A 16,098-nucleotide genomic window follows, 5' to 3' on the forward strand; every position below is an offset into this window, starting at 1 on the left:
CCGTTGTGCAGTCTGTATACTGCACAACCATTTGCGGTGGTTCTAAACTGGGTCAGCTTGCTGGTGAATTTCAACCCCCTCCCTTGGCACATGGCTAACAGAAAGCTCAAGCTCTAGGTAGATCATTATACAAGCCCTACTTTTCCACTTCTCCTTACAGTCTTCAGAGTGACCAAGTCCAAGGAACTAGGGTAAGGCAGTGTGTGGCGAATGATAAGAGTGTCAGAGAGAAGTATCTACGAAAGACTTTCAAAGAATAAAGACAAGGCAGTTCCCTCTGCATGATGGTGGTTGCACGTGGAGTAGCCTAGGTCAGTGGTTCTCACCTGGGTGCTTCTAAGAGAACTTTGGTAACGTCTGGAGACATTTTTGGTTTTCCCAGCCGGAGTGGTGGTGTTACTGGCATCCGGTGGATGGAGGCCAGGGATGCCGCTGACCACCCTTATGCAAAGGACAATACGCCCTGACAAAGAATCACCTAGCCCCCAGTGTCAGCAGCGCAGGCGTTGAGAAATCTGGTCATATGCTGTGGTGACAAATAACTTGAAAAAATCCCAGTGGCCGCGTGCGACAAGTCCCTTGTCCCTCGTGCTGTATGTCCCGCACGGGTTGGCATCGCAGCCCTGCCCAGCCACTTCCCATCAGGAAGTCTGACTGAGGAGAGAGATTCATTGCCCAGTGGTCCCCTGGCATTACTGTGACGGGGAAGGGAACTTGGTGGGTCGCACAGTAGACTTTCAAGCTTCTGTCCAGATCGGCCCCTGTCTTTTCCAATCGCATTCCCTTGGCCATACTCTAGCCTGTGGCCACGCCTAAATTCAACGCAGGTGGGAAACGCATTTCCATCTCGTACCCAGAAGGAGGAGAGAGGGGGAATGATTGTGACCTGCCTTAATGACTACCACGCTGACGGTGACGGCGGTGTGAGCGTTCAAGGAAGGTTTCTGTTCTTGTTATCTATCACTGCTTGACACGCCGCCCCAAACTTAGGGGCCGAGGACAACAATCATCGAATTTGCGCACGAAGCTGCAATCTGGATGGGGCTGGATGGGAACAGCTCATCTCTACACCATGTGGCATCTTCCGGGGCAGCGTGTACACGGGGGGCCAGAATCATCTGAAAGCCCGGTCACTCGCATGTCTGGCAGCTGGTGCTGGCGGTGGACTAAGACCTCAGCTGTGACTGTCAGCTGGACCACCTACACATGGCCTCTACATGTGGCTGTTTGGCGTCCTCGCAACACGGTGGCCGGGTTCCAAGGCGGAAAGTCAATGCCGCCAATTTCTTAAAGCCTGAGTCTGGAAACTGGCACCGTGTCACCATAACCGTCGAGGAGTTGCAGAGCCCAAATATAAGGGGAAGGAACACAGACCACAACCCAGTAGGACAAAGGTCACAGAATCCGGAGGCCGTGTTGGAACGCTGCTTCCAAGGCCAGTGATGGGGCTGAAGAAATGGCAAGACTTCTTTAGCTGCGGTCTGGGGAGTGAACATTCTGGGCCAAGCAAATAGCATGAGCCCAGGCACATCAGAGCTGAATTTATTTCAGTTTTTCAGCGGGCCCCCGCTTCACAGCTACTCACTCTTAGTGCTGACATCAACCTCAGAAAAATGTCTTGACCCAGCTATACCATCTATACTTAAAAACCTTGCGTTTCACGAATGTGCATTGCAATCTGGGTTTATTCTGATTTAATTGTCCGAAAGGAGACATCATTCATTTTCATGCAAATTAAATTATTAAAAAAAAAAAAAGACTACCCAAATTTTCTGCTAAATGTTTGTTTCTGTAATAATAGTTGGGTGTACCTCAGTTGGGGATTTAGTATATTAGTGGCCTTTACTAAGCTTTGGATTCATTTTGCTCTGAACTTGATGGTTCAATTTGGACTTCAAAGCAGGCTGGACTTGACCGGAAGCACTTTCTTTGGGAATAAGATGTGCTGGGGTGGAGAGACGGCATAAAAGGGTCACAATTTATTTTGATTTGGGGAAGGACTGCCGATATCCACGCATGTTCCTGTCTTCCCGGAGTCCATCCTAACAGCATTGTTCAGAGAGTCACAGAATTTTCTAGCCGAGAGCATCTTTCAAGGTCATCTAAGATGAACTTCCCAATTTTGCGTCTGAGGACACCGGGCCTGAAAGAGGCAAAGTGACCTGGAGCTTCAACTCACTCTCGTGCAGTGAGAGGAACGGCAGCTGATACAAACGGAGGGGACCCTCCGATAAACCACAGGGAATCGAACGTCGCCCCCTGCGTTCACGCCGAGGGAGAAACAGCTTCTTCGCTTCGGCTGCACTGGCTTCTCCTGTGACCTCTGTGCTAGTCCTTGGCTGCATCTACTCCGCGTCCCCAGGCCTGGAACATTCCATCTGGCTTCTGATTATGCACTGGCAGCTGCCTTTCTCCTCATCCTTTGTTCTCGCTCTTTTGAATCCAAGGGGGAGTTGCTCCACGGATAGCATTTGAATCCAGCTCATGAAAAATTCTATAACAAGTGTACTTAACAGTTTGATCTCTGGCTTCTCCCGCACATTTGCCCTTTATACCCTGAGAGCCATAAGCTTCATTTCCTTGGAGCAGATTGCAGTTTCAATAGGAAGGAAATAACTGTGTGCCTTTCAAGCTGAGTCCAGTTCTGACGGGGACCAAACAACGCTTAGTCCCGAGCGACTGTGGAAACTCAGGCCCCAGATCGGGCAGTGGAAATCTCTCCTGGAGCCCAGCTCAGAGGTTGTGATGCTGGAAAATCCCTGATCTGGGTTCGAAACCCAGCCCCGCCATTTACTCGCTGTGTGATCTGAGCAAGTGCTTAGACTGTGAAGACTCAGTTTCCCCTCAGGAAACACTAGGAAACACAGTTTCCCCTTAGGAAATTAGGAGAACACTAATCAGTGCCCAACTCCAAGAGTTGTTCAATCATTCAACTAAATACATGTGAGCGTATCCTTGTATGTCCAACTCGTGCAGTTCGTCGAGTGAGAAAGATGAACGTGAATAAAATAATCACAGGTAAGTATAAAATTGAAAATAAATCAATCCACAGGCCTTAAGCTCCTAGATCAGGACTTACTGGACAAAGAGGTATCTGCAGCCTCCGCACCACACTCTTTCCATGACAAAGAAGCTTGGGAAAGACTTCCCTGGGGGAGGGACGCTGGAGCCGAGATTACAGAATGATTACCCGGAAGGTTATCAGGCAAAGGGTAGTACAGAGCGATTTAGGGCAGGAGAGCCTGCATTGGACAGAAGTTCTCCCGTAGACTACCTGGGACAGAGTGAGGCTTTGGATGCTGGGGTCAGATCCCTTACCTGCCTCTTAGGCCGTAGGAATGTGGGCTTGACCCGGGCTTGTTTTAGGTAATTGCAAGAACAGATCTGCATTTTCAAAGATCAGTCTGGCTCTAGTGGTGCTTAATTCTTGGCCTTTAAAGTGAAGCTTCAGAATAATACCGCCCCCGCCCCCACCACCGAGATTCCCAGGTAGTGGGTTGCCCCAGTAGATGACAGTGTATGCCAGGGTCGGGATTCACCCTGAGAGGAGGCTGTAGTCAAGGTGGGGAAGAAAAATTGCAGACCCGCTAAAGCAGCCCAGAGAAGAAACGAGGGAGCAGGTTCACAGCAGAGGCAGGGGGACTCTGGGTCTAGGGCACTGGTTCTCAAACTGTGCCGGACTTCCAACACATCCCACCCCCCCTCGCGCCCCCCCCCCCCCCCCCGCCCCCGCCGCACCTTGGAGGGCTGGTTACAATGCAGATTTCTGGGCCTTTTGATTCAGGAGCTCTGGGGTGGGGTCTGGGAATTGGCCTTTCTGACAAGTTCCCTGGATATGCTAATGTTGCCGGTTTGGAGAATCACTGATCAGGAGAAAAGCTGTCAGATTTGGTAGATAAAATTAACAGGATTTGGAGGTAGATCGTGTACATAGCTAAGGGGAAAGGAGGACTCAGGAACTCCTTTCTGTTTTCCGAATTTTGCAATGGAATGTACTGCTCAGTCCCTCGCTGGTAGTCAGGGAACAGGTGATCAGACCAGAGAGGACCAGGAATTCGGTGCTGCCTGTGTATTTGAATGTGCCTTTGAAAGAACTAAGTGGAGAGACATACATATGGAAATTGAAGGGAAGGGAAGTGATTCTTTGAAGATATGAATTTGGGGGTCACGTTGGGTATAAATGTTTACGGAAACTGAGGACTTAGCCATGGGATAATTCGATTCTCTTCCTTTCTTTTGCTTTTCTCCTCAGTTTGAAAGTTCCGGCTTTCCTTTTTACTGGCCTTTCCAAAGTGCCATAATCCCTCCCAGCCTCCGTGCTTTCTTACCTGCTGTTCCTTCTGTTCGGGAGAAGGCTTCCTCTCCCTGCTTCCATAATTTAGCTCCTTTTCCTCCTTTGGATTCCACCTCTCAGGCTTGGTCCTGTGTGGCATTAACGACCGGCTACCTTGGTTTCCTTCTATCGCACAAATCAAGAGTTGGGGGCTGTGTGTTTACCTGTGTGATTATTTGCTAGACAGCCATCTCTACCACTAGATTCCCAGAGACCACCGTTGCTACCCGAGGGCTTAGCTCCATATCTTACACTTAACGAAAACCCTCGGAGACCCTTGTTAAGTGTCCAGCGGGTCAGTCACAGATGGCAGTTACTTAAGCCCTGGCGATTTCTCAGCAAAGAGGGAGAAGCGGTTAGTTTCCTGAAGATGTTGGTGTTCAGCGACGAGACGAAGTTTTTTTTTGCAGGACTCTGGGTGTGTGACCCGGCAACTGCGCCATCTGGTGGACGCGAGTGATGCAACGACTAAGATCCCACAGACCAAGCTCAGCGTTGCTCCAAGAGCGTTGCTCTGGGAGAAAAGACTCATTTCTCATACTTAAAAAGTTAAAAGTAAATTTTATGGGAGGAAAGGTAGACTCTCTGAGAGGCCTAGTTGGAGAAAAGTGGATATTTATTGAAAATAGTGTTGAGTTTTCAAAGTAAAGAAGCATCGCCATGGAGAGGGGCTCATTGAAAGGACTCAGTATGAAATAAGAAGTTATAGATCTCCACCCGAAGGCAGAATCACAAAAACGAAAACAAAAACAAAACAAAACAAACAAACAAACAAACAGGAGCAGGCATATGGCTGGGCTTCTCAGACTGATTTGCATTTTGGAACTGGCCAGTCAGTGAGGATATCGTTCATCGCTAGCCATTTGGCTGGTCACCCCTGCAGGGTCAGGCGTGGGCATGGGTGCCTTTCTCCCCTGCTGCTCCGTCATTGGGGGTCTCCTCCTGCAAGGCACAAGGTGTCACTAACTGGTTATGGCAGTAACTGGGGCTGTGCGATATGACATGTGGGGGTGTGAGAGTGTACTCATGATTTTTCTTTGTTTCTAATGTCTAATGGGGAAGAAGTGTAGCTTCTAAATTCCGGAATAGACCATGAAAACCTACCATATGCCACAGCCCATGGAATGGAATTTACTAGAGGTAGCTCTTCTGTGCTTCTAGTTCAACTATTCTTGCCACCACCAGTAGACTCACTGAAGGACATGAAACCAAATGTCAGTCTCTTCCCTGTAGATGAGAGCTTTTGTTTCTGGCTACTTCATAGACCCCTGCCCAGGGTGCGTATTGTTTGCTCAAGAGTCTGGTGTCCTCTCTTCTTTCATACAGATACGGTCATTGTTGGGGGTCACACAGGACAGGACACTGATCACTGTATTAGCTAAAGTGGCTTGATTCGACTAGGCTTAAATCATAAGGGAATTTATTCCTTATAAACTGGAAACTCCAACATTAGAATGGCTTTCAGGTGAGGGTTGATCTGGTGGTTCAATGATGCCAAAACCCTGTTTATTTTTTTTCCACTTCACTGCATACAGTCTTGGCTTCATCCTAAGGTTGCTGTCCCTTTAGCCCCTTCCCCAGGCCTCCTTCTATCCTTTTGCCTAAAAACACATCAGGTTTTCCTCCATTGCTTCTTTCAAGAGCTCTGAGACGCTGATGAGTCAAGGCCAATGCTCGTAATTGCCTGTTTTTCAAGCCCATTACCCCAGAAACTGGGTGATAGTTTTTCCCTTCTCTAAAACGTGCTCCCAGGGACTGAGTGCCATTGCTTTTTTGCACACAGAAGGCCAGTGAATAGAGTGGATGCTGGAATTCTCCAGAATCTCTGACGTGGAGGCATCTGATAGGACCAGGGGAATAGATAGGCATTGCATGTAATAACTCATGCAGGTGTTTGTTTAAATTAACTTGGCTTGCTCAAGATGGAGGCTCGTTTATTTTAATGCAATGTAACAATAATCATTGTTGCAATAAAACAAATACCACAAAAAGCACAAATCTTAAGCGTAGAGCTTGATGAGCTCTACCAATGTGCACATCTATGTTACTACCACCCAGATCGGATAGAGAACATTTCTAGCACCTCAGAAAGCTCCCTATGCCCCTTCCTGGTCAGAACATTCCCAAGGTGTTTACTTTTGAAGAGAATTATAACTGTTTCAAACCCAAAGCATGCAGAACAACAAAACGTACCCCAATACGTGTATCATCCTTATACTTATCACTAAGGCCCTGTGATTATAAAGATTTTGCCACACAATATTCACTGATTCCCCTTTCTTTTATGTGTGTGTGTTAAGTATTTTCAACAAATCCCAAATATCACATCATTCTATTTTGATATCCATTTCTAAAACCATGGAGATTTTTGGGAGCACCTGGGTGGCTCAGTCAGTTAAGCATCTGACTCTTGATTTTGGCTCAGGTCATGATCTTACATTTTGTGAGATCGAGCCCCATGTCGGGCTCCAGGCTGACAGTGTGGAGTCTGTTTGGGATTCTCTCGCTCTCCCTTCCTCTCCCCCAACAAAATAAAGAAAGAAACTTAAAAAAAATGGAGACTGATGCTCAACGTCGCTCCTCATCAGGGAAATACAAATCAAAACCACACTCAGATATCACCTCACGCCAGTCAGAGTGGCCAAAATGAACAAATCAGGAGACTATAGATGCTGGAGAGGATGTGGAGAAACGGGAACCCTCTTGCACTGTTGGTGGGAGTGCAAACTGGTGCAGCCGCTCTGGAAAACAGTGTGGAGGTTCCTCAAAAAATTAAAAATAGACCTACCCTATGACCCAGCAATAGCACTGCTAGGAATTTACCCAAGGGATACAGGAGTACTGATGCATAGGGGCACTTGTACCCCAATGTTTATAGCAGCACTCTCAACAATAGCCAAATTATGGAAAGAGCCGAAATGTCCATCAACTGACGAATGGATAAAGAAATTGTGGTTTATATACACAATGGAATACTACGTGGCAATGAGAAAGAATGAAATATGGCCCCTTGTAGCAACGTGGATGGAACTGGAGATGTGATGCTAAGTGAAATAAGCCATACAGAGAAAGACAGATACCATATGTATTCACTCTTATGTGGATCCTGAGAAACTTAACAGGAATCCATGGGGGAGGGGAAGGAAAAAAAAAAAGAGGTTAGAGTGGGAGAGAGCCAAAGCATAAGAGACTCTTAAAAACTGAGAACAAACTGAGGGCTGATGGGGGGTAGGAGGGAGGGGAGGGTGGGTGATGGGTATTGAGGAGGGCACCTGTTGGGATGAGCACTGGCTGTTGTAGAAACCAATTTGACAATAAATTTCATATATTTTTTAAAAAAAGAAAAAAAATAAAATTAGATACATAAAAAAAAAAAATGGAGACTTTCCCACATAGCTATAGTACTAATATCATCCATGACTAAACAATAAGTCCTTGGAATCATTTAACACACAGTACACATTCCAATCTGTCCAATTGTCCTTGTATAATTTATTTGTTCAAATTGGGAATCAATTGAAATCCAAAGTAGTAATCTCAATCTCTCTCTCTCTCTCTCTCTTTTCTGTGTGTCTCTCTCTTTTTCTCCTTGTCATTGACTTGTTGAAGATGCTAGTGAGCTGACCTGTAAAATGTCCTACATTCTGGATTTGTCTGTTTCCTCGAGCTGGTGTTTAACTTGTTCCTCCAGCTGCCGTTTTCTTTTTCTACCAGAAGTAGGCTCTAAAGGCTTAATCCAGTTCAAGTTCAGACTTTTGCAAGAATGTGATGTTGTGTATGTAACATTGCATCACTCCAGGAGGTACCTCATCGCTGGCTGTTCCACTTTAATGATATTGATTCTTGAGTTGAAGTGTTCACCGCCTGATCTCTCCATTTCCTTATCAACCTTTTATCCAATGGTTTCCACACTAGTTTTAAACATTTACTCTACAAATATTTATCAGAGCCTCTACTGAATCCTTTTTATGTGTGAGATGTTGGGGTTACAAAAGTGGGCAACAGAAACCTGTTTGTTGACAAGTATAAAGACTGTTCATGTATCCTCAGCCTATTAGTGAACCCCCCCCCCCCCCGCCAAATTTTGGGTTCCTATTTTTGGAGCAGATTTCCTAGCCAGGGGAAATTGTGAATGAAAAATGCAATGAGACCTCAGTGCTTTCCTAATGTTGAACTAATCCTATTATCTTTCCTTCCTTCCCCTCTTTCTCATTACAGTCTTTTCCCTTCCTTCTTTAATTTTCCAATTACTTTGCCCTCATAACGTGCCAATTATCCTGAGGATCCGTGTCGGAGGTGCGATGTGTTCAATTATCCTCGTTTGTATGCCATGGTGATTCTTCGTGGAGCCGACTACATAGCAGATCGTACAGCAATCTAATTTTGTGAAAGAGAAAGCTGAGCTATGAAAACCTTATCCAAGTTCACATGGTGACTGGCTCTAATAAGAAATGACTCCTTTATTGAAAGTAGCCGGTATCACAACTTCTGACAAGCAGTAGGGACGCTTCTAGGAAGAAAGTTAGTCAAAGGCACGTAGCGTAAATCGACACCAGAGCGCACCTGATCAAGAACTTTTACGCTGTCTCCTCAGGAATCTCAGGATCATACGTATTTCACCAAGTTGTTTTGGACAGCTTATAAGCAGTTCAGAGCTGTATGTCAGTAGGCTTCCTTTATGGAATTCACATGTTAAAGTCTTTTATTCCACCTTGAAGAAAAGACATTACTTTTTTTTAAAGCTTATTTATTTATTTTGAGAGGGAGGGAGAACCAGTGGGGAAGGGGCACAGAGAGAGGAGGACAAAGGATCCAAAGCAGGCTCTGTGCTAACAGTGGAGTGTCTGATGCGGGGCTTGAACTCAGGAACCATGAGATGAACCTGAGCTGAAGTTGGATGCTCAACTGACCGGGTCACCCAGTCGCCCTGAAGAAAATACATTACTAACTAGAGACGCGACAGTTTAAAACTTTGGAAGAAAGGGAGTGCCGGGGTGGCTCAGTAGGTTGAGCATCTGACTCTCGATCTCAGGGTTCATGAGACCGAGCCCTTCGTCAGGCTCTGTGCTGACAGTGCGGACCCCGCTTGGGATTCTCTGCCTCCTCTTTTCTCTACTCCTCCCCCTGCTAATCAAAAAAAAAAAAAAAAAAAATTAGGAAGAAAGAACCAAGGAAAAGCCACTAGAATCTCTGGAAAGAAGAGTGTGAGATACTTGACTGTCCATGGCTCGTAAGCAGACACCATGAAAACATCACGTTCCTACTTCATTCTGTGAGTGTGGGAGACATGCCGGCCACTAGCAACTCAAGTAAATATTTGTGGGTTTGAATTTCACAAGCTGAAACACAGTCTGCTGAGGGCTTAGCTGCTGATGTTACAGAGCTGTGGCACCAACTATCACCAAAATGCCACGTGGGGCCCTCTCAGATGACGAGATGTGGAATCCCTAGTAAGAGCTGCTTATCGGGAAAGCCTTTCGAGTGCTGCCCCTTCAGAGGAGCATTTTTTAATATCTGTAATGAACCAGAGGTCTAGCCACTGAGTTTTCTTCCACAGAGAAGAAAGGACCACAGAGTGCCGTTCACATGGGGCGGGAAAGGTGTCCTTGCCAAGCGGGTCAGCGGGACACGGGGCCTGCACGCCTCACAACAGTGCAGATTGGCTCAGATTGACTCAGCTCTGTGGAGTCACAGGGCTCGCTGACAGATTTCGGTTTCTGGAAAAGGAAGGGCCACCGTGAGGGCATCTGCCGTTCTCCCCTCTAGCAGATGAAGATGGAACAATGGGAGCAGCCACGCGGGTGGCGTGGGGTGATCCTGGCCAGCCACGTGTCAGCCCCAGGAAATGGCCGCCTTTTCCAAGCTTCTCACCGCGAGGCTCTCAGTATACATAAAAGTTAGTACTTACTAGGGGCAGACAGCAAGCTGGTAATGATAGGCAGATAGAGGGCCCGTGTGTCTTTGATGTTGCTGAGACCTGTCTTGCGTGTGTTCTATTTGGCTCCTTTAATGGAGAATAAGAACAACAACAACAGCACTAATGGTGCAACCGGGATGTCAGCGCAGACCCTGTGCTTTCTGTCTTCTCCAGGATTTCTCTGTTTTCCCAGGGTTGGATGTCGGCTCAGCGCTGGCTCCTACTTCAAGCTAGGGGACGACTCCCTCCCATCTCCCGCACACGTTCCCTTTTCTCCGCTCCACGCTGGACCAAGTGCCATACCCATCCCCCTTTCCTGGAATTCCATGGAAAAAAGCACCCGTATGGGGCAGTTATGGCCGACAGTCTTTACTGCACGTTGGTCAGCACAGATGGACTTTATGTCCTCGCAGAGCAAACATCTTAAGTGGAAAATGGAAACATGACAAACCAAATAATACTCAGCCACTGCGCTATTGCTTTCTTACTATTTTTTCGCTCGCTCTTTGATTTCTACATCTTCCTCCTCGGAAATGAAAATAGACCTTATTTTCAGTCTCTGCTCCGGAGACCTTCCTCTTCTCCAAAGACAGATGAGTGTGTTCTTACTCTGTGAAACCATCTACCGTTGGGCTCCCTTCTCCTTGTGCACCAGTCTGTGCGATTGAAAGGAGGCCACAGAGAGGTTTATTTTCCCAGTGACGTAAATTATTTCCTCACTCCGTTCTTCCAACCTGGAAGGCTGATTCGATTATGGTCGGTTTTGTGTGTGTGTGTGTTTGTTTGTTTGTTTTATGGTCAGTTTTGATTAAAAACAAGTTTTTCCCCCCTCCACTACTGGAATAATAACATCATAGAGCACATGCTGTGAGGTGTTGATTGTTCTTTGCTTCACGATGCTATTATTATCGATACCTTTTCGGCCTCCCAAAGGTTGCTGCAAAGTGTGGCAAACGCTGTGGACACAGAGCTCTGATAATAAAATTACTGAATTCTCCAAGGCCAAGGGCCTGGGTTTAGACCGTGAGATTCCCAGTCCTTGCCTATCTATTGTTCAGAAGGCCAAGCTGGTGTCATAGTCTTTATCAATGAACCATGTTGAGGCGGTTCTGGGAGAGAGGAAGATGAGGTCTTTTGGGAGACAGCGGAATTCATATTATGGAAATATTCCTGCCTACATTCTTCCCGTGGTAGAGAAGGGCTTTAGATTTGTTGCTCTCCTTTTCCTGTACGTTCTGGGATTCCAGAGCCACACGTTTGCTCCTTTCTGCTTGGTTAAGTGCTGACAAGGATCTACTGTACAAAGTTGCTTCCTAAGAACGGGCAGAGTGAGTGATACTATTTAGGCAAAGAGAAAGGGGCAGGAGAGACAGCAGGAGGAGGAATACCAGAAGTCACCTGCATTCCCCACCATTTTATTTGCAAAGATAACTGGCTTTTCCTCCATTGTGTGGAGGCCAAAGTAGGTGGATGGGGCACAAGCTTTCTTGCAGATATCTCCCAAGAAAGCTGACCAGTGGGAGAGTGGCTCTCGATTTTGGAAAGTCTCTAGATTGAATTTCCTAAGGAAAATTGCTGGGGAGATGGGTAGAAGGGGGCCAACTTAAAACCGGATTTTCCAAATGGAAGACAGCGCAGTAAGAGGCCCCTCGGGATTCTCCAGTGATCCGGCAAATGCACATCTGGTTTTCAATACCTGCCATGCAGACGGGACTGATGACCCTGCCGTGCTGGCAGTGGAAAAGTGACCACCACCAGAAAGCGATGACAGAAGTGCCGTCAGCAGCTCACAGTTCCTCGGATGTCAATGTTGCCGCCTCCCTCATCCATTGCCTGAAGTTTCAGGGGGTAGGCACAGGTTGGAGAACGGGAGAGGGAAGAAGGAGAGAGCAGTCGTGAGAAAGTAGTCCCTGCTTCAGTGAATACTAGAAACAGTTCCTATCTGCTCATGAAACTAAGTTTAAATTTTCAGGAATTTTGCCAGTTTTTCACGGGTAGCTTGAATCAGCCGTCGTGGGAGTATTCAAGATAACTCTCGGTACACAGTGGAGATCAGCAAAGGCTACAAACTGGGGCCTTTTGATTTTTCTTTCCCCAGGAGAACGGGTTTACCACCTTCTCCCCACCCTGAGGAGATACACAGGGGCTACAGACAGAACCTGAGGGGGGAACTTGTCTGACCGTTTTAATAACCAAAGGCGAATTGAAAAACTTTCATACTAGAATGGAATATAATTAGGCAATCCTGCTCCCCGGCAAAAAAGGGAGGCCAACGAAGCAAAATTGTGTCAGTTATTAGGAAAGCAAAATACCATTTTATATTTTTACCACAGTGGGTGGGTTACTATGCCTCTGTAGGGGAGAAAAAATAATTTTCCCTGTATCCTCTGAGTTCCAGCTAAGACCTCTGTAATAAAAGACAGATTAACAACAGGGAAGCAAACAGTGGCTTGTTAACACGTATAGCTCCTGTGTCCATGGGAGAAACCCAGGAAAAATGAGTAGCTCTCTGAGGTGGCTAAGAATTTAAACCTCAATAGTATCGTAATAGGGAAAACGGAGAGGGGATGAGGCTTCTTGGTAGAGAGTAAATGATTTGTAGGACAGACGAATGGGCCGCTAGGAAGGGTAGATGGGAGGTCTGGCAGTTTGTGACAGAGCCTGTTGGGATATGGTGCCAGTTTCTAGTCTCCTCTCCTGTGACAAGCGTCTTTCCTCCCTGGTTAATGAAACTCTCAGGAAGGGAATTTACGACAATTGAGTTCCTGTTGGAGCATCTGTGTTTAGTCAGATGAGGGGAGTTCAGACAAAGCCTCTTGCGCATTTGCTGTTTTTCCAGCGCCTGCGGCTCAAAATAATCAGTGTACCAAAGTGGCATAGTTTGGAGTGTCCTGAACTCCTGTCGTTATATTTGGTGCTGACATATTCTGTTATTCTTCCCTTCTGTTCTTGATCGAATTGCGTCCTCCCCAAAAGGCATGTTGAAGTTCTAACCCTCAGAATGTGACCTGACTTGGAAATACAGTCTCTATAGAGGGCTACAGTTAAAATAAGGTCATTGGTCCTAATCCAATATGGCTGGAGTTCTTATAAAAAGGGGACCTTTGGACACAGAGACCGACGTGCACAGAGGGAGGGTTCTGTGCAGACACACTGGAAGACAATCACGTCACCAAAACGGTTCGTCTGCAAGCCAGGGAACCAAGGATTGCCAGCAACCACTCGGAGCTAGAAGAAACAAGGAAAGATTCTCCTTCAGAGCCATCAGAGACAGCATGACCTTGCCAATACCTTGACCCTGGGCTTTCAGCCTCCAGCACTGTGAGGCAAGAAATATCCATTGTTTTAAGCCAATTTTTGGTACTTGTTATAGCAACCCTGGAAATTAATACAGCTTCCCAACTCCAGTGCAATAATAACTACCACTTATTGGTTATTTACAATGTATGTGTTGTGTGCCAACACTTTATTTATTTGATCGGAATGAGTCCTTCTAGAGACTTGCAAGGGTGAGAAAACTGAAGCTTCTTCCATTGGTCATTGCAAAAGAGCACCATAGAAGTTTCCAGGAAAGGAGGAGTCTTTGACATCTCAGAATCAGCAACAGGGAATGGTCAATAGATTTTTTAAGGCAGACAGTGAGGAGCTGGGTCCTTAACAGGGCTAGGGGAGGGGAGGGGGCATTATTGCCATTCCTTACAGATCTACTCATTATTCCAATTCACTGAAAAACTGGAAATGTACCTTTTGGCCCAAAGGAATGTGGCCGTAGATACAAAATGACGGTGAGCCACCAAACAAATAAGATATTTTCAAACAACTTGCAATTAATTCAAGGTGTTGTAACTCCTAAGCGTTGAGTGCCCCAGGGAAGGAACTGGCTGGGATCACTGGCTGGGTGTTCCAGGTACCCTGGGCCAAATGCTTCGGGCTGAATGACTTAGCAAGAATAAAATAGCAGGGGCACAGAGCAAAGCCAAGTTGAGAAGGGAAAGTCTTCTAAAATGCCCATCTGAGAGCTTGGGAAGCAGCAGCAGGGCTATGGGGGACGTCAGAGGCAGAGCGGCCCGGATTGTGGATGAGAAAATAATTACCATGATTCTGGAGCCAGAGGGATTACTCAGTAGGCCAACAAATGTGGGGTCGCCTGCTTTTAATGTGCTGTATCCAGCTGATTTTGCAGGCTTGACTTAAATCTTGAAGCTATAAAACTCATGCCTTAGAGCCGGGGATAAAAACTGGAATTTCGACCCAATAGCAACTAACTTAGTAACCTTGGGGTCAGAATATCTTAACAAAACACGTTTCCGTGTTCCTTAGAAGACAGGGCTGACAAATAGGATGTTCTGCCTTGGAGCTCGCATCTGCCTAAGATGTCCCCAGAATCTTGGGAGTGGCAGAGTTTTTTTTTCCTTGAAATTCAAAGATTTGGGTCCTTCCGTGGGAGGAGAGAAGCTCCAGGTGATTGCCGTGTTTTCCTGAGCTGATCTCTGCCTCGTACATGGATCTCACAGTTTAGACCCGGGGAAAGTCTTAATTTACCGAGTGTCTCTTTGGTGCTGGGCTCTATGCCAACTGCCGGAGAAACAAAAATGAAAATGTGCTTCTGGCTGTCGGTAAAAAGTAAGTAAGAGTCTTGTTGAGATACAAGACGCGCAAACAACAATTATTAGTGTGATGTAAAAATTACTTCCAGAGGTCTGCACCCTGGGCTCGGGGAAACTCAGTTACGAAGGGCTGACTCCCTACTGATGGAGGGCGGGCTGCAAAGGAAGGATCCGGGGAGCAGGTGTAACCACGGGATAGGAGTCCATGTCACAGGGCGGCAGATGCCGGATGACAAAGGCCTCCAAGTGCCAGGGTTAAGGGAACCATTTAAGTCTTCGAAGCTGTGTGGCGACAGGTTTAAATGCGCGCTTTAAGGAACTCTCTGTGGCAGCAGGGTGGGGGAAGGAGTGACAAAAATACACACTTTGGTACACTTAGTTCTGAAGAGTGATTTCACCTTTGACTGCGTGCACACCTTCTTGAGTCTTTTCAAGCAACAAAACATACAGAGTTAGAAACCCTGCTCTACACCCGGTACCTGGCTCTGCCTCCGAAGCAGCACGTGCCTATGCTCCAATCCTACAGTCACGCAGTTCTGTTTCTGGAAACGGATGAGACCAGTGAAGACGGTAGGCCGAGTCCCAGTGTAGCACATCCTGACTACGACTGATACCGTAGGCTCTCCCCCCTCTTTGTTTTAAGTTTATTTATTTATTTTTGAGAGAGAGAGAGAGAGAGAGAGCACATGAGAGCAGGGGAAAGGTAGAGAGACAGGGAGGAAGATTCCCGAGCCGGCTTCGTGTTATCGGTGCAGGGGCTGACTCAGGACTCAAACGCACGAACCCTGAGATCATGACCTGAGGTGAATTCAAGGGTCCGGATGCTGGGGGCGCCTGGGTGGCTGAGTCGGTTAAGTACCTGACTTCGGCTCAGGTCGTGATCTCACGGTTTGTGAGTTTGAGCCCCGCCTCGGGCTTTGGGCTGACAGCTCAGAGCCTGGAGCCTGCTTCAGATTCTGTGTCTCCCTCTCTCTCTCTCTCCCTCCCCGACTCATGCTCGGTCTCTCAAAAATAAATCATTAGGAAAAAAAATTAAAAACAACAGCAACAAAAAATAAAGAGGCAGATGCTTAACTGACTCAGCCACCCAAGTACCCCTAGGCTCTCCCTCTTAAATGACTTTTTCCATTGTATCTTTGGCTTTACAAAGTAGACAATTTAATAATAGATACCCTGGCATATAGTTGTGTAGGTGTGAAGTATTCTACCTGGCAAAATAAAAAATGATAAGAGTTATCCTA

The 16,098-nt window shown here is 46.7% G+C and overlaps 1 protein-coding gene across 1 annotated transcript in view; it reads left to right on the forward strand.

Annotated features, from left to right (window-relative positions):
* Positions 1-11,924: 11,924 nt before the first annotated feature.
* Positions 11,925-16,098, forward strand: part of TMC1 (transmembrane channel like 1) — a 194,850-nt gene continuing 190,676 nt past the window's right edge. Inside the window, exons 1-2 of the mRNA XM_045469691.1 lie at positions 11,925-12,108; positions 15,293-15,427. Coding sequence (XP_045325647.1) covers positions 11,925-12,108; positions 15,293-15,427 — 319 coding nt within the window. The remainder of the gene's footprint in view (positions 12,109-15,292; positions 15,428-16,098) is intronic.

Source organism: Leopardus geoffroyi, chromosome D4 (genome assembly GCF_018350155.1).
Source record: "Leopardus geoffroyi isolate Oge1 chromosome D4, O.geoffroyi_Oge1_pat1.0, whole genome shotgun sequence".
Taxonomy (NCBI): domain Eukaryota; kingdom Metazoa; phylum Chordata; class Mammalia; order Carnivora; family Felidae; genus Leopardus; species Leopardus geoffroyi.